Genomic DNA, 25810 nt, shown 5'->3' with positions numbered 1-25810 from the left:
AGAGTAGAACTGTCCTGCCCTGGTCAAATCTGGCCACTGTATGGGTTTAATACCTGGCCCGCCTCTCCCTCAATGTGAAGAGGACAATGCACACGTGTGGTACCAAGCAGAGATTTTCCCCAAGCACTCCAGTCAAAGCTCACTGGTTTAGATTAAAACAAAAGCAAGTTTATTAACTACAAAAGATATATTTTAAGTGATAGCAAACAGATCAGAGCAGATTACCTAGCAAATAAACAAAAAAATGCAAACTGAGCTTAATATACTAAATAGAATGGGCATGAATAGCAGATTCTCACCCTAACTGATGGTACAGGCAGACTTGTAGATTCTTAAGGCACAAGCTGCACTTGCTTTGCAGCTTGGAATGCCCAGGTGTTTCATAAACAGGCTAGAAATCCCTTTAGCCTGAGTCCAGCACTTCCCCCAGTTCAGTCTTTGTTCCTCAGGTGTTTCCAGGAGTCGTCTTGTGTGGGGAATGAAGAACCCCAGATGATGTCACTCCCTGCCTTATATAGCTTTAGCATAGGGTGGGAACCCTTTGTTTCAAAACTTGATTCCCAGACTGGTTTGTGGAAAAATACTGACAGCCCAAGATGGAGTCCAACATCATGTGGCCTGGTCACATGTCTTTGTAGAGTCACAGCAGCCATTACTTACAGGCTGTCTGCAGTGTTCTCAGGAAGGCTCAACATGTGGGAGATAAGCTTCTCCTAAGGCCTATTGTTTTCCCTAATGGGTCATTGCCCTGACTAAGCCCTTCCCAACCAGCCATCTAGACTGAAAGCATCTTGTCTAGTGGGGTTACCCAGGTATAACTACATTTGAAGTACAGATAGATGGTCAGTATTTATATCTTTGGATACAAAAATGAGATGTGCATACAAACAGGATAATCATATTCAGCAAATCATAACTTTTCCAATGACACTTCACATGACTTGTACAAAATGCATCATAATTATGCCACAACCATATTCTAATAATATTACTATGACGAATATGGGGTGCAGTGTCACAGAAGCCATCAGTGGTTGCTAGAAATAGATCTTGAGGAGGGAATCTGCAGCGGGCTGCTTTACAGGTCAGCTCAGGGCATTCCAGACATCGGGGGCAGTGTGGAAGAAGGCACAGAGATGTTCAGGAGAGAAGTAGACCAGTGGGCTGGTGAGGCTGGTGTCTAGCCGAAGAGGTGGTGTGATAAGAGAGAAGAGTGGATAAGGAAGGCAGGGCAGAGTGGTAAAGGTTCTGGAAGGTGAGGGCAAGAAACTGGAATTGATGTGATGGATGAATCCAAAGAGGCGGGTTACCATAGGCTGGGAAGACTATCTTGGCAGAGATCTTGGCACTCCTAAAGCTCTCCATGAGACCAAATGCATACTGTAGTACAGCAAACATGAGCAACTGCTGAAAAGCATGGTGGAGAATTCAGAAACATAACCACTAGCACATGAAATCGACCACAGGCACATAATAGTGCACAAACTTCTGTGCATGTTCAAGCAGCAGCAGCTATCTCTTGTCTCATCCTTAGCATCCAAAGCCTGACAGAGCTCCAAGAAAAGGCAGAGCTAGTTTTATGGGATGACAAAATCTGATCGCATTATACTTCTACCCCCAGCCAGGTCCCCTGGGTGGGGAATAGTGGGGTCAGTGAAGATGAGTGCCATCTCATTGTTGGAAAACATTCATAGCCACTGGATCCCATAAGTCTAAGTTTGGTTCTCAGAAGCTGTACATGCTTGAAATTTCAAGCAGGTTTTCTTGGGGACTAGATGACAATCTCTCTTTCACCTTCTCTACTAGTGTTTATTTGCCAGTCAGCCTATATATGGCAACTCTGGCATGATTTTCTTGGTGAGATTCAGAAGTGAGCAAGGGGAACTCGAAGCATGCAGCCTGCACTCCTGTTACTCTGTTTCTGTGCTGTGAAGTCTGAGGATGGCTGCAAGTTGCTGTAGAAGTTACAATTCCCTTTTTCATGGCCCAGATTCTCTGGTCTGGCACTTTATTGCTGAGATGGGCTGTCAGAGCCCTGACAGCTAGCACCATGTCAGATACTCAAGTGTCTCCCAAGCTTCTCTCATGGGTTAATTCCTCAAAGGGCTTGAGAATTTGAATGACAGCCTCCGCCAGACTCCACTGTGCTGAAGTCCAATGCCTTGGCCTTCACCTCCTCTGAGCAGAGCATTATCAGCGGCCAGTTGTTCCCTTCCAAATTAAAAAAAAAAATCAGTTGCGTCTGACACGATTTGCTCTTTACAACCCCCCAATGTTGCTTACTGCTCACATTGCCCTCTAGGGGTAGAGACTTTTCCTTTTACCCCTGGTTCCATTATTTGATTAGGGATTGAAGGCAGAGTTATGGGGAATGAGGCTGCTCTGGTGTAAATCCAGAGTAGCTGCACTGAAGCCAATGGAATTACATTAGTATCACAATCTGCACCACTAAAGCTCTTGACCAGGCCCTCATCATTTCCTGACTTCATTACTGGAACCTCTTGCTCTCCGGCCTCCCTGATGCTCCTTGCAGACCTCAGGTCCATTCAGGATGCTGCTCCTAAGGTCATCTTCTTGGGCCTTGCCCTCTGCTGGCTCTTCTTTCTCCACCACATCACATTCAAGCTTTTTGTCTTCCCCTGTAAGGCCCGGCATAGCTCTGCTTGTCCCTACTTACCTGCATTTGTACCTTGATGTGTTGCCTTCCCCATCCACTCTGCTCCACCAGTGACACCAGCCTCCATTTGGCCACTTCTTCCACAAGCACCATTGTGCCTCCTTCCATGTCTCTTCAGTGTGCATGGGACACCCTCCCAGAACTGATCCAGAAGGGGACTACCCTCTCCTCCTCAAGCCCCACTCCTGCCACCATCCCCACGGGAAATCGTTGGCTAATGGCCAGTGTAGAATGTCCTGGTGCCCAGTTTATTTATTTATGTCTTATACATTAAAAGACCATACTGACTGGAAACATGCTACTATGCACCTGTAGCCTATGTAACCGTGTGTTCCTCTTCCACTGTTACCCTCGTCCTCCCTCACCCTTCCCTTTGATTGTTTGATACACCAAATTGTCGTCTCTGTTGCATTTTGCCTTAAACTAGACAGTAAGCTCTTTGGGGCATGGACCATATCTTCCTATGTGTATCTGCAGTGCCCAGCACAATGGAGCCATGATCTTGATTGAGGCCCTTGGGCGCTACTGTAATTAATAATAACTAGTGTGAGCAAGACCAGAATCCATGTAGCTGCTGGATTCACACTCAACTTTTTCTGAGGATCACTCCCACTTTTGTCTTTCTCCAATCTTCTACACCACTGGATCAAGTCAAGCGAGCTAGGAGTCCGAGGCCCCTCCCATTAGTTCTCAGCCTTTCCAAACTACCCCTTTCAAGAGTCTGATTTGTCTTGCGTACCCCAAGTTTCACCTCACTTAAAAACTTGTTTACAAAATCAGACCTAAAAATACAAGTGTCACAGCACACTTACTGAAAAATTGCTTACTCTCATTTTGACCATATAATTATAAAATAAATCAACTGGAATATAAATGTTATACTGACATTTCAGTGTGATACCTGAATCTGTTTTTCACTGGTGAGCCTTGTCTAAAGCCAAAGCCCTGCCGCCTGGGGCTGAAGCATGTAACTTAGCTTCACGGGGCCCAGGCATTGCCCTGCTTGCCACGCCCTAATGCCGACCCTGCACTTGCAACCCCCTAACCCCATCCCATGACCAATATTCCCTCTAATTTTCTCCATCTTTGTGTGGAATGAATTTTTTTATGTGCAGCACCAATATCGAGGTAATGCTGAGATCTGGGAGCCATTGTGACTTCATCGGATTATGTGGGAAAGTTATGGAAAAACTTCCATCTGAGGAAAGATTAGTACTATTTAGATTAGAGAATGCATACGTAAGAAAGGATATAACAGAGTTGCATAAAATAATGAATGGGATAGAGAAGGTAAATTGGGAGCTCCTGTTTTACCCTCTCTTAATACAAGAACAAGATGGCATTCAATCAAAATGAAAAGCAACCCATCTAAAACTGATAAAAGGAAACATTTTAACATAATGAACAATTGACTTATGGGACTCACTGCCAATAGATATAACTGTACACAAGAGTTTATACGCATTCATAAAAGGATTACGTGTTTATATGAATAAAAATACCCCCTGTCACCTGAGCAAGCAATGATCTGTGGAGAGACCCTGCTGCTACCTATGGCAGGTGGGAGACAAATATCAACAATTACTTTCCTTTCTGCAGCTCCGTCCCTCGCCCTTCCCAGGATTCTAGTGCCCTCTTCTCCCTGTTCCTGTCCTCAGAGCAACTACTGACCAATCCTGCTCCTCCCCGCTTCCAACTGCAGCTCCCTCCCCTCTGTCCCATTCTCCATCAGAACCCATGTTGAGTGGCTGATTGTAACTCAGCTCACTACCTGGGCTAAGACTAAACTAAGCACAGTAAACTGAGTGCAGTGCAGACCAGTGCCCTAAGCCTAAAGATCTAACAAGGAGAAAAGGAAAGGACCTTTCTACAGCAGCCCCTTCTCTGATAGAGACAAGAAATACTCTCTTCCCCCCCCCCCAGCATCAGAAAGACATCCCTAAAAGTGTGAGTAAGTGCCTCTGATAGGCCTGAGGGACAGTGTGTGTGAACGGGTATGTGGGGAAGTGTGTGAGAGCAGATATATGGGAGGGAGAATAAGATACACCAAAATATACAGTCAAGAGAAGGGGGGAAAAAGGAGGGAAGGAAAAGGGAAGGAAGTATAAACACAAACGATACATAATACATTACAATAATATTAATATAAAGCTATTTTATTAATATTGGTTTATTGCTTCGGATTCTCATTAACTAAAGTTTTCATATCCCATAAGTTTCCTGAACAATCCAAGCCATACAACCCTCCCCCCCCTCCCAAAAAAACCCCTAACATAGTTAATGGAGGAGTAATAATAAAACTACTAATAATTTACACCTCTTCCTTCTGAGGCCATTAGATAAGTTTTTACATTTGAATTAATTTAGCCACACAATAACTATTTTGAAGCAGGTAAATATCATCAGCTCCTTTCTACAAATGGAGAAATTGTATTAATACTATTATTTCTCTCATCGTAGCTTTATAACAAAGTAGTCTGGTCCCCAAGTGCACAGGGTAAGAGCAGAGGTCAGGTAACAATGTATTTCTTTAAACATATTGGCTATTTTTAAAAGTTATTTTACATTTCAGTTCAATTGTACTAGGGTAAAAAAATGTGTCGTTTTCTATTGTCTGGTTGTGGGAGCAGCAGCAGTTTTCAAAGCTGATAAATAATGTAAACTCCAAGATCAGCTCAGATTTTAATATAAATTGCAATGTTTAATAATAAATTGTTTCCAGTGCTGCTGAGGGAGCCCCCTCTCCTTGCCGCAGCACTGGGGCTGGGACAGAGGCATCTCTCCTCCCCCATAGCCCTACAAACCCCAAGCTCCCCCAAGTCACCATCACCAACCCTCACCTCATCCCACTGCCCCCACCCACCCTACACATCCTCCCCTCTCACCCATGTGCGCACCTGCGCGGCTGGTGCACAGCCCTTGAGGGCCTCCTGTGTAGCCACGCAGGCGTGCACCTTAGAGGGAACACAGCCCATGACCCCCCTGTGGGCTGCAACCCCCAGGTTGAGAGACACTCTCCTAGATGAATTGAGTACCCCCTTGAAGACCTCTGAGTACCCAGGGATACACAGACCCCTGGTGAGAACCACTCTAAACTATCCATGCCGGGTACCTGATTGGGAATCAACTCTTTACCTTCTGATAAATGCACCATTCTCTGTAGAGCGACTGAGACATCTAGAGGCCAGATGGAAAAGTAGCAGGTCCATGGATTTCATAGGAAAATCTATTTTTTGTATGCTGATGCTGCACATTGTGTGCTGGGCGCTGTCTACACATGCGAAGAGGCTCCCGGCCCCAAGGAGCTCACGTTCCAGAAGTACAGGCAACGTAGAAATGATGGGGGAGAGCAGGAGACAGTCGAAATGTGGACCTCTTATATATACATTGGTAAACTCACATGTAGCGTGTTAACTTACCCAGCATGTTCCAAGCCCTTCTTGTCTAAGTGCACCCTAACCTGATCCCTGCAAGAGCCCATCTGGTTTGCGTTGGTACGTTTTAATGGAACTGGGATGGAAGTGTGGGGAATGTAAGGAATCCTGATGGAGCGTCCCTGCTATGATGCTGCTTTGTGCAGCTGCCGGACTAGCGCCACTGAAGGGATTGGGGGCTGATGTTCTGGCTGTCACCATCAGGAGCCATGCTTCGGCCCTAAGTAGTCAGGATGAAATGTTTCTGCAGAGAAACATTTATCTAAGTGAGAATGAAGATTTGATTTGCATCTGGAAATCAACCAATTTGACTAGCGAATCCCTGAAAAGCAGCACACAGTATCCCAATTCTCAAAGCAATTTAGTCTCTGTCAGCTCTGGAAGCCCATCACTGAGGCAGCTGACTCTGCCCCTATTAGGAGGGCAGAACAAATGCCATATTCATTCCTTTCCAGCTCTCTCAAACAAGTTGCTTCACAGCTGTGCATGAGTTGTTCATCACAGACACCCTGTATGGTGCCCATTAGCCAGGCCCACAATCTGTGTCACCTTCTTCCCTGTAAATCCTTCCCTTATAACAGCTCTAAAATCCCCTCTCTCATCATCCTGCTTGCTAGAACCCCTGTACGCACCCGGCTCATAGGTTGCTTGGATTACACTTCCCTCTCCCTGTGTCTCCCGCAGGCCCCATCCCTTCCATCCATATGCTGCTCTGACCAGCTTTTTCCCTTGGTCTCTTTCCACCTTGCATCCCTTTCCTGGCTTCCTCTCCTTTTGCATCGAGTTCAAGCTCCTCACTCTCTTCTTCAAGGCCCTACGTAATCTCACCACTGCCTACATCACTGCATTCATTTCTGCCTTACCTTCCCCCACCATACCCTACTCTGAGCCTATTGCTCTCACTTTAAGGCTCCTTTTGTCTCTTGCTCACACTTGACCTGGCCCCTTTTCTCATGCTGCCCAGTGCCTCATCCACTTGGGACAGCTTTCTGCACACCCATGTGACTGAATGGCTGGTCTCTGCTCCTTCTGATCCCTCCTGTAAACCATTTCTTTTGCTCACCCTTCCAACCGTGATCCTCTTCCTGGTACCCTCTTCCCCTGCTTTTCACCTGCCTGTTTGGGTTGGTTCTCTCTTGGTCTGAACCAGATAATTAGCTCCTGGAGGCAGTGATGTCTCCTCCTTGTGTGTCAGGCAGGAGCAGGGCCTCCTCTTATCTCTGGAAAACACCAAGCACAATTATGTTCATGTGCACTTACGGGTTGGCACTCCACAAGTAACAATAATAACGTCTCCGTTGCCTTCTCTGTGCTGTCATGTCAAATGCTGCGCAACATGGAGTCTGCCTATCGTTATGCCTTGAGGCCAAGGCAGGTGAGACTATTTGTATGCTATTTTCACTGTAGCTGGAGCAGGAGCTCCTCTCCCTGCAGCTGCTGTGCTGTGTTGTTATCTCCTGGCTTCCCTGATTGCTCCTCTCTCAAACAGCTTCACCATGAGCCTGGCAGAGTGGCTGCAGTGCTCTCTGAATGTGCCAGCATGGCTCAGTTGGGAGCGCTCTTGCATGTCAGCCAGAAGGTTCCATGGCTTAAAGTCTCACATCCAGATGTTCTAACCTCCTCTGGAGGCATCTGGGGAGATGTAATCCAGACATATCCTAACAGTGAGGCAGGGCTGAATGTTTACCTGACAGAACAACTAAATTGTGATTGATCATTGGAAAAGCTACTTAATTTACCATTAACCCAGCTTGTTACCCCCAGCATCTGTGCCAAGTGTCAAATTAGAATCAAGGACTGTCCACAGAGAGGAGTATTCAGTGACTGTAACCTTATTGCACTGGGGAGGATAAACGTGCCAGTCTAGTCTTGAGAGCTGGGGGCTTTGGCGCTGGGAGACATCAGTCACACTCAACGAGACTCGGATTTATCCTGGGGCTACTGAGACCAGAATCTGGCCCTGTTTGTTTTTTCCTTAGCTCAGTTCATGTTCATTGTCTCCAATGCGGCACTTGTTTTGGTGATCTCTTGGTGTGAGGCACACTGATCAGTTTTGTGTTCTGCCAAGGACTGGAGCAATGGGCAGGGGAGGCTGAGACTGGGGGTCTAGAGGCCTCACCCTCTGGAGTGACTGAGTGTGCAACTGTAGGGAGAAAACAGCCAAGTAATTATGGATACACAGCATCCATGGGTACCTGGGCGATATCCCAGCCTGACTGCAGGTACAGTCTGTCTCTGTCAATCTGATAGACTCCCTCCTCCAGGTGCATCTCTCTGTCTGAGCTCTGTGTATATGTATCTTCCCTAACCACCCAATGACACCTGCTGTTACCCGGTCTCAGTATTATGCAGACTAATTCTGTGGAGTGAATAGTGCCGCATTCCATCCAAGTGAGTTTATAATGAGGCTAGAGTGTGCTTTGCTCTCAGCCAATTTTGTCTGTTCACTGCTTCTTCGCTTTGATCTGCCAGTTTCATTCTTTCTCTCCAAAGCCTGATGATGGGTAATAAGGCCCCAATTTCGTTAGACTCACTGAAGAACTCAAGGAAGTCTAGGTTGGTTTGGAGTTTACCGCATGATTTGCTGGACTCTGTCTCTTCAGGGGTCGGGGAGGGGGATGACTGTATGTCTTTCTTTTCTTGCTTCTCCTGTAATTCCCTACATCATCCACATATTCTCAGGAGCATTGTAGGTGCTGTGCAAACATATGAAACGCAGACCCTGTCCCGAAGAACTTACTTTGTTCACTGCACACAAACACGTGTACTCACACACACTCATCTGCTATATCTGTGCAATGCTCTGACCTTGGTGCCTTTAAAAAATTAGAATGATCTCTAACCCTTCAACAATTGTGTCTTCCTTCCCCTGCCCCGGCTGCCTCTGTGATATTAGAGGGCTCTTCAGAGGACATGCTAACCCTGTTGTATTAAAGTAGGAAGCATATTCCTTGCTTGCATTACAATATAGCTGAGCACAGCACCTATAGGGCTCTGACACGATATCCCTCAATGCTCCACTTCCACATAAAGCTACAGCTGCAACCTAATAATCAGACTGTTCCTGTGGCTGCACTTCAGGGGAACTTTGCATATTTATGAGACCTGTGGTGGAAAGGTCTCGCTTCTCATTTCTCTCCTTATCCTGGGGCCCTTGTTATCCAGCTTTCTCCCTAGAGAGGAGCTGCCGATGCAGTTTGCTGGGATTTTTCTGTAGCTGTTCCACAAAAGAGAGATTGCTGACCATGATCCTCCCTGTGCAGAGTTGGCCATCAACTTAATACAGCAATTCCCACACTCCTTCCTGCTGCAGCCACAGTCTTATGGGATGGCTCAGGGCAGATGTACTTAGGTTACCTCTAAAAAAACAACAAGGAGTCTGGTGACACCTTAAAGACTATCAGATTTATTTGGGCATAAGCTTTCATGGGTAAAAACTTCACTTCTTCTGATGCATAGAGTGAAAGTTACAGATGCAGGCATTATATACTGACACATGGAGAGCAGGGAGTTACTTCACAAGTGGAGAACCAGTGTTGACAGGGCCAATTCAATCAGGGTGGATGTAGTCCACTCCCAATAATAGATGAAAAGCTTATGCCCAAATAAATCTGTTAATCTTTAAGGTGCCACCAGACTCCTTGTTTTTGTAGATACAGACTAACACGGCTACTCCCTGATACTTAGGTTACCTCTGTTGGCCCTTGATTCCCTACAATCAACACCCTAATATCCTTTTTTCCTCTCTTTATAACACCATCTCTGGGAGCCAAGCCCCTGAGGTGTTGAAGGGCAGCAAGGAAAAGAGTATTGGGGGCCTTATATCACAGAGAACATTATAACAGAGGGAGCTCTGTTCCACAGAGTTACAGAAGCTAGTGAGGGAAAAGACCCTGGGTGCCTCCCATCCACCCGCTGTCAATGCGGGATTGTTCTCTACGTAGCTTAGTGCTTTGTCCAGCATAGCTTTAAAAGTCCCAAGCGGCTGGCCTCCATCACTTCCTATGGGAGAGAATTCTGCAACCACTACTGCTCACTCTTGGGGAGACTTTCTTAGTACTTAATTTACATTTTCCCATCTGTTCCTTGATTACTCCCAATTTTACTCCCTTGAGCCACCCTGAGTAATTTGTCACCCTTCTGGATACTTACACCCTTCAGCTATTTGCAGACTGTTACCATGTCCCTCTGTGTTGTCCCACTAGACAGATTTTGCTCTTTCAATCTTTCCTTGTAAATCTGTCCATCCAGCCCCATCTTTGTTGCTCTTCTCTGAACTTTTTCCAGTTCATCAGTATCTTTCTAGTTATAAGGTTCCCAAGCTCACATAATCCGGGTTCAGTTGCAGTAGAGCTATATAAAGAGAAACAATCACCTTTGGGCTTTGTTATTTGATGCCTCACAAAGGCCTGTTTTGCTGCCATATTGCACTGCTGGTCTAACTTGCTGTCCAATATCCCCACTAAATCTCTTTTAGCCATCTCTGCATCCCAGCACTTCAATTCCATTTGATTGCCTGTGTTTCAGATTATTTTCCTCATGTTTTAGCTGTCTTTTTCCAAGTTCAGTTTCATTTTATCTCATACTTATGTTTTCAATTTCCCCAGGACCCTTTGCATTATTTCTTTACCCACCAATATTCACAACGCTTCCCATTGTAGTACCGTGAGCAAATTTAATTAATGTGCAGTTCATTCCTTCTTCCAGATCATTTAATGAAGATCTTAAATAAGACTAGATGTAACATTGAAACATGCAATATTCACTAAACGTTGCCCTGCAACCCCATACAGGACCATTTATCAGCACCCTTTGTTCATGGTCCTTCAGGCAGTTTTCTGTCCAGTTCAGTGACTATTTCCCACTTTGAATGAACTTTGGCAGAAAAAATGTAATGAGAAAAGTTGTCAAATGCTTTACTAAAAATGCAAGTTTGTCTGCCAAGATCTTTTCTTCGCAAACTCCATGGCTGGATCATTATCCTGTAGACGTCTCGTGATTTTTCACCCCTTAATATTTGTTCCATTATTTTATTAGAAGTAGAATTTAAATTTACAGGAAAGTAATTGGCAGGATCACTTTTTTCCCTTTTCCAACCCTCCATTAAAAGCCCAGTTCTCTGTGACTTCCTTGAATTAACTGTCAGTGCCATAATTTGTTAGATCATTCCTTCAATATTCTTAAAACACACCTCATCCAGATTGTTGTACTTTTCTATTGAAAATTTCCCATATATGCCTGTACCAGCCTTTATTAATTAATTTTAACTAGGTCTTCCTTACTTGTTAATGGTTCAAATAGAAATTCTTAGTAGGATGGGAAAATTAAAAATCTGGGGCATGCCATTAGTCTTATTTCGGTTGTTGGGTTTAGTGTGTGGATGCTGGGTGGTGTTGGTGGGCTGTGACATACTGAAGGTCAGACTATGATCTCAATGATAGTCTTGGTGGGGAGAGGCATGAAAGATGTCTGAATTAAGATGGGTAGGCCTTTAACAACACAAGGTGGTGCTGAAGGATTTGAGGGGAGGGAGAGAATGATTTCATCTTCCTGAAGGGAGGCTCAACTTCCAAAAGTTTGGGAAATGCTGCCCTAAAGGGAAGGGATGGAAGCTCATTGATAGGGATATTTTGAAGCTGGATACCATACTAGGAATTGTACAGTAGGGGAGAAGCTGGGATTGGCCCTGGGGACAAACACATGGGAGCTAATTGGGCTTTTGATCCTCAGGAGTCTTCAATTCAACTTCTTTATTTAAATTTTCATCTGGAGGACAGATAAAACGAAGGTGATATGCTTTAGATCAGAAAGAGTGGCATGCCCCAGAGAGCCCTACATGGGGCAGATGAATCTGCCTATACTATATAACATACTGCAGAGAAAGAAATTACTAAGGTGTCTAAAAAGAAATGACATTCTGGGCTGCAAGGCAGAAGGGTGTCCCATTGAGGTCTATTTAGGAGACAGGTGCATGCTAAAGAACTGCTGTAAAAACACAGTGTCTAGTGTTAGAATTAGAGGTGGCCAAATAATGGAGTTTGTACCCCAGGGGAAAGTCTGATATTCTAACATTTGTTTTCATGACAAATCAGGAGGAAAAGTCAAAATATCGGCCGTTTTCCCAGAACAAAGGGTTCCAAAATATTTTGATTTGGAAATGTTAAAACGAGCGATGTCTACATTGTTAATTAAAACGAAATGATTCATCGTTCCCAAAATACAGTTTGATTTGAATTGACATTTTTAAAAAAAGAATTCTTTTCCTGTCATTTAAGAAATGTCTGTTCAAAACCAAATGTTTGTTTCGTTTATTTTTTGCTGATGGAAAGTCAAACAATTTTGTCAAAATCAACATCTTCCCATGGCAAATTTTGATTTTGACAATCACATTTTCTGATGGGAAATTGTTTTGTGCAAAAAAATGTCAGCCAGCTTAAGTTAGAGTCTCCGGAACTGAGCTACGTGGTAGGGCTTTTCTATGCTCGGGGTGCTGCTGGTTTAATTAAAGCTGTGATGTTGCGCTAGTTTAGAAAAATGGGTTTAGAAAGGAAAGATGGTGCAGTAGTTAGGCGGCTATTCGGGGCTGTAGGAGACCCGGGTTCAATTTCTGCTCTGTCACAAACATCCTGCGTGCCCCTAGGCAAGTCACGTAGGGCTGTCCTACACTACAAAGTTAAGTCAGTTTAACTACATCTCTCAGGGCCATGAAAAATGTCACACCCTGTGTCGTATAATTAAGCTGACCTAAGCCCCAGTGTAGACACTGCTAGGTCAATGGAAGAATTCTTCTATCAGTCTAACTACCGCCTCTGAGAGGTGGTTTTACTACATGAATGGAGGAACCCCTTCCATTGCTGTAGTGAGTGTCTACACTGCAGTGGTGCAGCTGAACCAGAGTAGCGTGTCTAATGGAGACATACTCCTAGGCTGGGTAGGTCTACACTTGGAGCTGGGGGTGTGATTCATGGCTCGAGGAGACATACTTGTGCTAGCTCTCATTGAGCCAGAAGCTGAGAATAGAATATAGCCATGACTGTGAGACAGGCTAGCCACCGAGTACGTACCTCTCCGAGATCCTAGGCAGGGACTTGGGGTAGCCACAGCTGCATTCTGTTCATAACAGGATAGCTCAATGACAGCTAGCATAAGTGTTTCTATGAGATGGGAATCACGCCCCTAGCTCAAAGTGTAGCCATACCCTTTTTCTCTGTGCCTCAGTTCCCCATCTGTATAATCAGGGCTGGCTCCAGGGATTTGGCCGCCCCAAGCAGCCACAAAAAAAAAAAAAAAAAAAAAAAAAAAAAGCCGCGATTGCGATCTGAGGTGGCAATTCGGCAGAAGATCCTTCGCTCCTAGTGGGAGTGAGGGACCATCCGCCGAATTGCTGCCGAATAGCTGGACCTGCCACCCCTGTCCGGAGTGGCCGCCCCAAGCACCAGCGTGCCAAGCTGGTGCCTGGAGCCGGCCCTCTGTATAATGGGGACAATAGCACTTCCCCACCGCACAGCGGTATTGGGAGGACAAATACATGAAAGATTGTGAGGTGCTACAGTGATGGGGCCATATAAAGACCTTCAATAGATTGGTAAATGCAGCTGTGGGTGTAGACCAGGCCTCAGCTTCTCAATCCCTCTCTCCCTTACTGTGCTTTGTATAGTGTATGGAGTGGCAGACCCCCAAGAGAACACTAAGACGGTAACAGTAATTAAAATATCCTCACAGCAACCTTCCATCTTCCCTGAATTTATACTCACTCCCTCACCAGCCCGAGCCCAGGCATTAAAAAGCGCTATGAAAGCTTGAGTATGTTTAGAAACCATTAGCTGCTGAAATTGTAATGCATGAAGGGCTGTAATTTATTGTGTGTCCTGCTAGTTTCGGACGTCAGAAAGGCCCCTCAAGTGGATGCCAGCTGTGCATCTACTGCAATGCCATCTGGTATCCTCTACAGCAATATAAATTATGGGCCACCAGAAAGGATGCAACAGGCATTCCTATCTGACTGTATGGTCCCTTCTCGATGTGCATTGTAGATACAGCAAATCCTCCACTCATTCCAGCCTGATGTTATCAGATCATCTCATCACATGCTTAGCTTACTGTCAGCTTGTGACAGATGAACAGCTCCTCAATTATCTGAGACAGTGTTCAAGCCATGGAATAGGGTTCCTAGATTCTTGTTCTTCCTAGTGCAGCCAGAAAGTGCCATTTTAACTGGCCAGTGTCCTGCAGTCATCTCTGCTGTGCCCAGGAGATGTTACTATGAATGAATGGTACCCCTGAATCTGCAGCCTCGCCTTGTTGATATTATACACTCACTCCTTCCTTTCTCTTTTATTCCTCAGGGTTACCCTCCTGTTAGCTTCTCCAGGCCATTTTTAGCAGAATGGAAAGTTTGAGTGAGCTTCAGAACCCACTGCTGGCCAAGAGCAGCAAGCATCTTCACGGTAGCTACTCCTACCATCAGCATCACCCTAGTCATTGCTGCCAGGGGAAACTTTACATCTTTCAAAACACTGGCAGTGCCAGGACTCACCAGCTGCTGGATGCCAGTTCTCTGCAGCTGGCCGTTGAAGCATTGTATGGTCCCAACTTCATCCTGGTGAAGGATGAGACCAGTCTCAAGGCCAAGGACAACAAAGGGGAGAGCTGCGAGACGACCTTCATGGAAAACAAAGAGGCCCCCTCTGAGGCTGCAGATGGACGAGAAAAACAAGGGCCCTGCCAGATGGAGAGTGACATCAGAATCCAAACAGTGTCCTATGAGGTGGAGGAGGAGGAATTCCAGGAGTATGAGGTGAGCTACTTCTAGGAGAAACAGCAACAAGCTGCTCCCCGGTGAATATGTCCGACTGTCCTTGGGGGTAGATGGTGCACAAATGGTACTGAAGGTGTTAAATTTCTACCATCCCCTTCTGTCTGAACTCGGCATCACCACAGAGTGTCCCAGCTGCTTCCGTTGGTGTCCAACGGGGTTATTTTTGGTGGGATACTTTGCAAATTTAATCTGACTCTGAAATCAAAGTGGAGCTGAGATTAAAGCATCCAGGAGGACTTAATCAATTATTATAATGTGATCTCATTTCATTTGCATATTGCAGTCCCATTGGTTGAAATAAAAGAACAAGGAGTACTTGTGGTACCTTAGAGACTAACAAATTTATTTGGGCATAAGCTTTCGTGGGCTATTTCCCCATGCTAATTTTTTCCCTACTGTTACTCACACCTTCTTGTCAACTGCTTGAAATGGGCCACCCTGATTATCACTACAAAAGTGATAGCCCACCTTAATTGATTAGTCTCGTTAGAGTTGATATGACAACACCCATATTTTCATGTTCTCTGTGTTTATATATCTTCCTACTGTATTTTCCACTGTATGCATCTGATGAAGTGGGTTTTAGCCCATGAAAGTTTATGCTTGTTAGTCTCTAAGGTGCCACAAGTACTCCTCTTTCTTTTTGCTGATACAGACTAACACGACTGCTACTCTGAAACAAGCAACAGAGGATCCTGTGGCACCTTTAAGACTAACAGAAGTATTGGGAGCATAAGCTTTCATGGGTAAGAACCTCACTTCTTCAGATGCAAGTCTTGCATCTGAAGAAGTGAGGTTCTTACCCACAAAAGCTTATGCTCCCAATACTTCTGTTAGTCTTAAAGGTGCCACAGGACCCTCTGTTGCTTTTTACAGATTCAGACTAACACGGCTACCCCTCTGATACTCTGAAACCTGTCACCATTGGTCGAAATGTTATCCTAGTATTGTGAGTTTCTCTTACACTATAAAAAGCTCATTTGTCCTTTCCCACCCACCCCTCTCCTCTCCAGCTCTGGCTTATTACAGAGCCAATGTTACTATTTCTGTCAGCTAGATAGCTGCACAGCAGCAGCACTGCAGTGAAGGTGTTATATTTTTAGGGTTGGAAAGTAATCTGGGGCACCGTGAATTGGCCAGAAATTCAGCCAAGAGAATGAGCCATCTCACGGGGTGTGTCCTTTGAAATAGCCATTGCATTAAAAAAGGGCTAAGTATAGATGAATAATGATGTCACACTTTGTGTGGCAGCCACATGTGGCGTACATGCTGCTCTGTCACAAGGCACTTGGGTATCTTCATTGGCTGCTCAGAGGGGACCTCATTTACCCATGGGGTGAGGAAGCTGCCATTCTATCCCTCTCCATCCCCCTCCCCTATAGCAATCTTGTCTTGTCACCATCCTCCCAGTCCCCTCTTGACACCTTCTGTGCCACACCCAATCTCCTGCCTCCCACACATTCTCCCTACAGTTTGTTTCCTGTTGTTGATCCATGCCATGCTCCATATTTTCCCTCCCAGTCCTTTGATAGTCTCTTATCATTCAATTCTCCCACTCTGCTACCCACATTCCTCTGCATCCTCAATCTCTCTCATGCTCTCTGTATTACCCTGCACCTCCTCAATCACCTTCCTGGCACTCCTTAGCCTCTGACTCTGCCCCCAAATTTCCCTCAGTCTCCCTCCTGTACCCTATATTCCCTAGAACTCCCTCAGTTTCCCTTCCTGCTCCTCATCTTTCCCAGTAATCTCCTATGCCTCCAGCCCTCAAGGGGACAGACACTTGGAGTAAACCTGGGTTGATTGGACCCTACCAGAGCCCATGTAGTAATTCGTCATGAAATCTGAAGCAACTCAGTCATAGTTTGATACCAACTTGTGGATAGTTCCACAAGTTTGAGACCAACCATCATGAGACGCTTAAAATATAAATATATCATGAGTCTTGCAATAAAATAATGGCTGGCGAATCTGTGCTATGGCTATTTCTATTGATGTGTCCTGTGTTCACTTAGGATTTTCCATGCGATATAGAAGTCAAGAACAATACACAAGATTAACAAAGGCAGGACTCTGTTGGAGTGGATTCCATTAGCCCTGCTATTGTTGGCATCTGCTGTTTATCTCCAAATCCATTTCTTTGGACCATGGCGATATGCCTCTTCCAGACTGAAACAGGCACTTGCCCATTTCCATAGGTTTACACCACTAAAACGTGCCCCCTCCAAACTGAACGTGGGCCAAAGGGTGCCCAAGACAGGGAGAAAAGTACTAGACACTCTGAGTGGCACAGACATTGAAAAGAGGAACAGGGGTCCTCATGAGATTAGGGTAGGGTCAAATTCAAGCCCTTTCCCTTACTCTCAAACCCCGTCTGGCAGGGGACTGGTCCACTTAGTTCTAATGAGAATGAGGCACTTTGCCAAAGCCAGCACACAGCCCATTATGCCAAAGCTCAAGATGTTTAGGTATAAGAATAATTTCCAGGGAAATCCCAAATCTCCATCAAGTTTGCTGAAGACTCAACCTGGGAAGGAAATCAGAATCCATTTCAGTCCCCAAATTTTCTCATTACATTTCTTTCTCCTCAAACCAGCTTGAGAGGATGCAGTGGTTTAGAAACTCACTCTCTGAAGGTTTGGGTCAGAAGAGTTAGAGAATATATGAAAAGAATGGGAAAGAAAAGGAGGTGAGACTGAAATACAGAGAGTGAAGGGGGTGGGGTGGGAAGCACTGCTTAGATACACAGTGATAAGTGCCCTAGAAATACCATCGGTGGGCAGACTGACAGGGACAATTCTGATTCAGGGAAAGCCCTTAGTAATAGGAGACAGAACATTTTGTGTCAAGAGCTCCGAGTTGCCAGAGGTTGGTAGTGACCAAAAGTTTTTTTTCCACCAGCAGCTGTGTGGTGGTCTGCAGGCCATGAGATCCTGCATCTCAGCCCCGTTCCCATCACACTTGCCCCCACGCAGCAGGTCTGGACGGGCCATAGCGACTGCACCCCTGTTTTATCCCTGTGGCAGATCCCTCCAGTGCTGGCCAGCATCAGACTGGTGTGAGGAGGAAGGACGCCCCTGTGTCAGTATTTGCAGTCTCCCACCTCCCCCGCGCCCGGTTTTGACCTGCTGGCCTCATGACATGTTTCAGGGTCACGTAAGTGTCAGACATGCCCCACTGAGGGGTGAATGGGGTGCGCTTGCATTGCTCTTCCCAGGCTCGCTCTGCCTGGGCACTCTCCAGGCCTGACGGCTCTGCGCTGCTCAGCAGCACTGAACTCATTTGTTTTCCAGAGTGACTCCTCGAGTGACAGCGAGAGTGAGGATCATTTCCTGATGCTCCCCCCACGAGACCACCTGGGCCTGGCCATTTTTTCAATGCTCTGCTGCTTCTGGCCCTTGGGAATCGCTGCCTTCTACTTCTCCCATAGGGTGAGGAATCCATTTGCTGATGTCTCCTTTTCTGTGCTGCACATGCTGGGTTAGGTAATGGCTCTAACGCAGGGACCCTGCAAGCCAGAAGAACCCCTTGAGTCAGGAGCTTGGCACCATTCCAGTCAGTGAGACACACATCTCTGTCCCTCCCATTGGTCCTGTTTCCAACCCTCACTGACCCAGCTCTGTGTGCTGGGGCACAGCAAGTCATGCTCCAGGGCGTGTAGTGCTCATCCACGCCCCACAGCAGAATTACATGGTTCCACTGCAGCCAGGGCTCTCCATGATCATGTGGGGGAACTAGAGGACTTGCCCTTCAGTGCAGATACTATATACTATGGACCAAAGTCCCACCCTTTGTGCCATTCTGGTGGTGCAAAGGTACCCGAAACTGACCATAAGTTGCCAAATGAGAATTTCTCCAGCATGGGTGAGTCTTTGGCTGGGGTGGAGCTGCTATAGTCAGTTCCTACATTGCCCTGCTCCAATTTCTGTGCTTCAACAATCCCTGGAGGGTGGATGGTCTCCTGGGTGACTTTTACCATCTGGTGTAGCTTGGAGCTGCCCTTAGGCTACTCCAAACTGTTCCAGAGCCAGCAATGGACCTGCTTGAGAATCCAGCTGCCTCGGAGACTGGGCAGAGCAGAGACTCTGGCCTCTGTTTCTCATTACAGGGGTCCCTCCAGTCATTATGTCTGTAGTAATGGCCTCTGATGTTGTCAAATAAAGCCAGTTCCCCCTCTATAAAATAGGGATCATAACACTCCCTTTGCCAACCTGCTGGTTAAACCTGGAGTCAATATTACTCTCCTGCTTAAAGCTGGGGAAGGATTGACAGCTCTCCCAATTAAAACATGAGTCCATTGTGATCTTCCCAGTTCACACAAGGGGCTTGATTCTCCTCACACTTGTGTGTAAGTCAAGTGTAACTCGGCCGCGTACAGCCTGGCACAAATAAGGAGAGAATCTGGGCCTTGGCCTGTGTTAGCTCATACTGGCTGCTGCTCTAGTCAGGGCATGGACCAGATTCTGTTCTCAGTCACACAGATGTAGATCCAGAATAATTCACTCGGAGTCGATGGAGTTGGGCCAGATTTATACTGGATGATACCAAGATCAAAGTTTTTCTCACAGTCTTAAGAATGGAGACAGTAGAAATAATAATAAAAGATAAGTTATAATGCACCTAGCTGAGAATAATATGAAAGGAACAACCTAGCACAGCATCTGTGAGACAAAATGAGGTCTTTAATCTGCTGGAGTTCTTTGAAGAGGAGCCCTTGTTGTTTGTTTATCTAATGTAATTGCTGTACATGGTGCTTGGTTATTACTCGGATTGTTTGTTAGTTCTTCAGGACAGGGACTGTCTCTGTGTTTGTTTAACAACTGAGAACACGCACAGTGTTTAAAGGAAGTTAAAAGCCCCCATCCTGAAGAGCTTGCAGTCTAACATCTCTCTCCACCACTGTATCACTCCAGTTTTATGCCCAGTGGGTTTCCATTGAAATCAATGACGTTACGCCAGTGTAAAACTAGAACAATGCAGTGGGGAATCAGTGTGTAGGTTTTAATTAAGAATGAACAAGTAGTGGATACAAGATGACAGATGGGTCTATTTAGACCTTCAAAGGCTTTTGATAAAGTCCCAAACAATAGGCTACAAAGGAAAGGTGGTAACCCTGGGCAAGGTGGGTACAGTTCTGTTATAGGTTATTATACACTGGTTAGAAGGTAAAAAGTTAAAGGACAAGGCTAAATAATTGTCAATCCTCAACCAAGGAGGAGATTAATAATGGGTTCCCCTAGGGAACAGTTCTCAGACTAGTTATGTTAGATATTTTATTAATGGTTTAAATGTTGGGGTTGAATAAAGAGGCGTCAACATTTGCTGATGACACAAAATCATTTAGGTGAGGAAGGCTGAGAGGAACTCTTGAAGAATGTAACACAGCCAGGAAACTGGGTAACATGATGGCAGATGAGTTGGTACAGACAAGTGCAAGCTGATGCCCACTGCAAGGAGCACTTCAATCTTGCTTGGCACTGAATTAGCCGCTCAGGAAGCAGTGCGGTGTGTCACTGTATGCAACCCTGAATCTGTGCAGTGTGCAGTGGTGGCCCAGAGAGCAAATGAGATGCCTGGATATTGAAAGGGGAATAGAGAGGAATGTAACAATGCCATAGCATAGAGTGGTGTGCGTCCTCACCTTGAATACTGCATTCAGTACAGGGCACTTCATCTTAAAGATGCGGTGCACTAGGAGAAACAGGAAAAGGTAACAGCAATTAAAAAATGACTAGGAATACAGGTACTGACAGATCCATGGTCCAGGCTGTCTGCTGCCTTTTCCCTGCTTGTCCCCAGAACCAGATGCTAAGATGTAAATTCCCATAACAATCAATTATGGAATAATCTGCCTCTGGGGGAATATTCTTCTTCACTCTTATCAGTCAATGATTGGTTTATCCTAGCTAATGTATCTGCACTATTCTTGTTGTTCATATACATGTTGACTCCACTATGTCCTAATATCATGTGGCGGTGAGTTCCACAGGTTATTTATGCGTTGTGCGAAAAACTGTATTTCCTTTTATCACTTTTAAATGTGTTGCCTTTTAATTTCAGTAAATGTCCCTGTGCTCTGGGATTATGAGAAAGTGTAAAGGGCAGTGCACCATTTACACCCTTTATCCTATTCACTATATTGTGAATATTTTCATTTTATGGAAATGATCAGAGGCCTGGAAAGACCCTTTTAACCTCTACCACATGAAAGTATTTCTAGTCCTCTGATCATTTTCATTGCTCCCCTTCAAACTCTTTCTATAACTGCCATATCCTTTTTGAAATGATGTGGCCAGAACTGAACACCAGAGGAGGGTGACCCACCAATATATGCAATGACATTATACTGTTTCAGTATTCTTCCTTATCCCTTTTTTAATACAATGTAACCAGAAATAATTTACATATTCCTGATTAGCCAACATACTGAAGACTATTAGTACAATATAGGTAGTATCTCTGCATGTACAATCCTTCTGGCATGACATCATGAAGTTCAATTGCACTTACATTTCAAGACCACAAGTGCACGAAGTGACATATTCAAAAGTCCAAACACAACCAGTTCAAAGACTGATCCATCTACAAATGTATTGATAGCTGTAGCTACTCACCAAGAAATACACCTCTACCCCGATATAACGCGACCCGATATAACACGAATTCGGATATAACATGGTAAAGCAGCACTCCGGGGGGGCGGGGCTGCAAGTTTGATATAACGTGGTTTCACCTATAACGCAGTAAGATTTTTTTTGGCTCCCGAGGACAGCGTTATATCAGGGTAGAGGTGTACTGTGCTGGGAAGACCTGGTGCAATTATCCCTGTACCATGAGAATGGAGTTTAAGAATATCAGATGCATACATGTACTTCAAACTTCTTAACCCCTCAAACCTACCTTTTAAAGGAAAGCCGTGTCAAAGTAAAGTTGCACAAAAGGGAAGGGGAGGATAAAGGTTGGGAGTCAGTGCTGTTCCCTGGAGTAAGTGAACAGTCATTCCTCTTCCCCAGAGGGGTTAGATGGTGTTAATAGTCACTTACACATTGTCTTCTCTTTCCAGACCAGTAAGGCTGTCTCCAAGGGGGACTTCCACATGGCAAGTTCGGCCTCCCGGCGGGCCCTCTTCCTTGCTGCGCTCTCCATCACCATCGGCACAGGGGTCTATGTTGGCGTGATTGTAGCACTGATTGCTTATCTATCCAAGAGTGGCCATGTATAGCAGAGACCTTCACGCCAAAGCTCAGCACTCTGCACCCAAAGGCCAATGCTAGGGGGATTCACGCTTTTGTATGGAGCATAGGACACAACGCAACGCTTGCAAGGGCCGCTGAGCAGCTCCATGAGTGGAGGGATCCAGGCTTGGATGCGCTGTACAGGGTCTTTCCCTTTTACATGAACAATAGACTCCATTTTCCTTTACACCTTGGACAACTTGCTAACAATGTCCTGCTAGTAAAGAACTCAGCACAGGCTGAAAGTCCTGGATTCTGAGGCTGGGAGGAGCATGTTTCGCTTAAGGAAGAATGTGGAAGAGATATTTTTAGTTCATCTGCAGGGCCCGGTGCAGCCACTTATAGTTTTCAAAACAACATGTTCATGTTCTAGTCCTGCACTATGAATCCCACCACCTCGTGTATCAGCCCTGGTCTGATTTTGAGGCACATGGGGAAGAGAGGGCAGTGGCTCCCAGGCTGATTGAGAGAGAGAGTGGTCAAGGCTCCTGTTGTGGGGAAAACACTTCAGTTTTAGTGCCATAAGCTGGCAACTGTCCCTTTAACTGCCACAAACTAGGAGGACACAGTGCAGCCCTAAATAAAGAGAGAGCTCTGGGACTCAGTCTGCAAAACCTCAGCTAACAGCTCTGACACCAGGCTTTATTTACCCTAGTCTCATTTACCAATCCCTGGCTCAGCCCTTGGTGATTCAGACCTAGCTCTGGACTCATAAATCCATTCTAAACAAAACAACGAAAGGTCATTTGGGTTGGTAACTGTGTGTCATCATTTCATGTGTAGAAGCTGGTTGGGAAAAACCTCACAAGTCTTGTGTATTATCGTCATCACAGTAGCACCTAGTGGCCCAACTATTGTGCTAGGTTCTGTAAAGACACATGGTAAGAGCTCAGGCTCCGAAGAACGTACAGTCTCAGGAGCCAAAACAGACAAAGGCTGTGTGTGAAACGGAGGCACTGAGAGCTGACATGATTTACCCGAGGTCACTGATGTCAGGGCCATAGAACCCTAGGCTAGGTACCTCACCTTTAGCTTTAGCAGTGAGCAATGAAACACTCCAGGTACTGCCAGTTAGGGCAACACCCAGAAGAAAATATCCTGTTATGCCCCCAATGCGTCTACTTCCAGGTAAATAACAACCCCCTCAGCCGGAACTGGCCTGATCCCATTAATGCTGGTCACAGACAAATAAGGAGGTCAACAAAAAAAACTCTTAACTCAGCTTTGTGTATAATGTCCAGCCAAAAATACTGTTTGTTACCGGACAAAAGCCACAGAAGGAGAAAATATATGTTCCAGGGTTGGAGACTGAATGACAAGCGATGGAGCCGAAACCCCAGGTGGAGGGTGGGAAGAAGTGTCTGTGCAAGGCTCTGTGCTGGACAGGACCCACATTGGAAATGCCAATGCCATTTAGCCCTGCTTACAGCCTATTGCTTATTTGTATAGTGCCAATAACACGCTAGGTGCTTCACAGACGGATGTGGAGGCAGGGTCTTTGCCCCAAAGAGCTTACTGTAAAGAGACACTTTCTGCTTCAACCTGAGCTCCACTCTGTGCCTCAGACGCCACATCTTAAACCCTCCTCACCTTGGCCAGTCCACCCTGCACTTCTTCCCTTGCCTCCCCACGCCTTACCCTGATGGGGCGTAGGCAGGCTCCCAACTCACCCCTCCTCCCTGGGGTTTCCATGCACACTATAGCATATTCTGTAAGAAACTCAGCATGTTCCTTGATCCGTGTATTGTTCATATGTACATTTAATTCTAAAGCAGCATGTTAATATCTGAGATTTCTATTGTACTTGAGCCATAAAAGAAGGAAACACACAAGAGATGAGATCTGTTCAGAAGCTTCTCTGAAGGTCCCATTATGTTTTATAACATGAAAGAGTTAATAAAAGAGCGGGAAACGGGAATGTATCCTCGATGAGTTGGATGGGGGCACACTGTGCAAATGGCACAAAGCTATTTAGATCAGGAAAACCCCAGGATGCTTGTGAGGGAGGCTGGAGGATGTAATCCAGCCAGTGGCTGGGCAACACGATGGGAGATTACAATTAACTTAGATCACTGCAAAGAAATACACTTTGAGGAAAAGAACCTAAACTTAGAGCCTCTGAATTCATAGTAGCTTCTTAGGGGAAGATTTAGGCATCCTCATGGAGTTCAGGTTGCCCAGTGCACAGTAGATGTTTAAAAAGTAAAGATGCTCAAAAGAGAGAGAAAAAATATAATGATTTTGAATAACAGTGAACTCCTCTGTGGAGTTACTAACAGGTCCCCTGGAGAGGCTGGAAACAGTCAGAGAAGCCAACAAAAATGATTCAAGGCCTGGCAGTACTTGAATAAAAGAGATGAAAGTTAGAGCAGTTCCAAGGTTTTCGTTTCCTTTTTTACCATTCGGTAAAATCTTACCAGTTTGACCGATTCATAACTCACGGAGTGGGGTCACTTGAATCATAGTGAAAGAAAGTAAATGGGAAACAAAGAGAGGGAAATGGGCATCTAGTTAGCCTGGGGGAGTCAGTGCCCCATGGGGTCACCATGCCGGAAATGATGGCTGGATTTCAAAAGAGAATTTGATGGCCAATAATCACTTCTGAAGCAGTGCAAACTAAAAGAAGTATAATGAAATCTCAGCCCATCAACTAGCCCCCAAGGAGGTAATATGGACTCCCATCCTCCCTGTGAACTGGAGCTGCCTGAGCCAGAGTAGGGCAGAGCGAAGGAGGGAGCAGACGCCTGAGCTGAGCTGGAGACAGAGCAGCAGTAGCCAGAACCAGAGGACCAGAGAAGCAGCCCAGAAGGCAGAGCGGAGCTGCAGCTAGAGCAGCCCAGAGTTGGGAGCTGGAGCCACGCTGACTGTGAGCCAGGGCTGAGCTGCAGTGGGGAGCTGCAGGCCCAGCACTGGGGAGCAGATGCTCGCTGTGCCATGAGTAACACGCGAGCCAAGTGCGGTGAGCAGCTGGGGAGAGTGAGGGAAGGGGGGCTCTCAAGGTCAGGCAGGCCTCTGGATAAAGGGAGTTGGAGTGAGGAGTTAGATCCGTTCACTAGCAATTTCACCGGGTTAGTGCATAGGCCAGGAAAGTTCCCCACAATAATAGGACTATCGCCCCACTTACACTAGGAAACCAGCTATACTCCAGGTGGCTGGCTGCTGGGATTGGCTAATTCCCAGGACTCTGGGGAGGGTAATGTGGTGGGAAGGCGGGACAGTCTGTGGCCATTGGGAGGGGCGCTGGGCCAGGGTCCTGCAGCCTCTCCCATGATAGGAGCCCTCTGCCACCCTGGCCTACCTTAGCACCATGCCTCCACTCCCCTGCTGGGCTGCCACTCACACACCTGACTCTGACACTGCATGGGGCGGGCAGCAGCAGAGCCAGGCGCAGGGAGCAGCTGGCTGGACCCTGCAATGTCTCCCCAGGGAGGTGGAGTTCTCTGCCCACTAGGGACCCTCTTCTATATCTCCTGGGGGGGTGACCATCTACTGAGGAGGTGTGGAAGGGAGAAGGTCTCAGCCCAAGTAGGTCTGCCCTGAGTACCTCGGTGCAGAATGTGGAGAACAAGAGCCAATGTTTTCTCAGCCCCTTGAGGTGCCTTCCAGCCCTGCATCTTCTAGGATTTTATGAGAGTCCCAATGAAAA

General features: G+C 46.0%; 1 protein-coding gene across 3 annotated transcripts in view; it reads left to right on the top strand.

The window, feature by feature from the left end:
- The window catches only part of SYNDIG1L (synapse differentiation inducing 1 like), a 67445-nt gene extending 42918 nt beyond the window's left edge, over positions 1-24527 (top strand). For all 3 annotated transcript variants that reach the window (XM_054027038.1, XM_054027039.1, XM_054027037.1), the window contains exons 2-4: positions 14457-14908; positions 18223-18360; positions 21993-24527. In XM_054027038.1, coding sequence (XP_053883013.1) covers positions 14498-14908; positions 18223-18360; positions 21993-22151 — 708 coding nt within the window. In that variant the 5' untranslated portion in view covers positions 14457-14497 and the 3' untranslated portion in view covers positions 22152-24527. The remainder of the gene's footprint in view (positions 1-14456; positions 14909-18222; positions 18361-21992) is intronic.
- Positions 24528-25810: the final 1283 nt, after the last annotated feature.

This window comes from Malaclemys terrapin, chromosome 4 (assembly GCF_027887155.1).
Source record: "Malaclemys terrapin pileata isolate rMalTer1 chromosome 4, rMalTer1.hap1, whole genome shotgun sequence".
NCBI lineage: Eukaryota > Metazoa > Chordata > Testudines > Emydidae > Malaclemys > Malaclemys terrapin.
The sequence above is the reverse complement of the archived record's forward strand: the minus strand, read 5'-3'. Positions and strand labels throughout refer to the sequence as shown.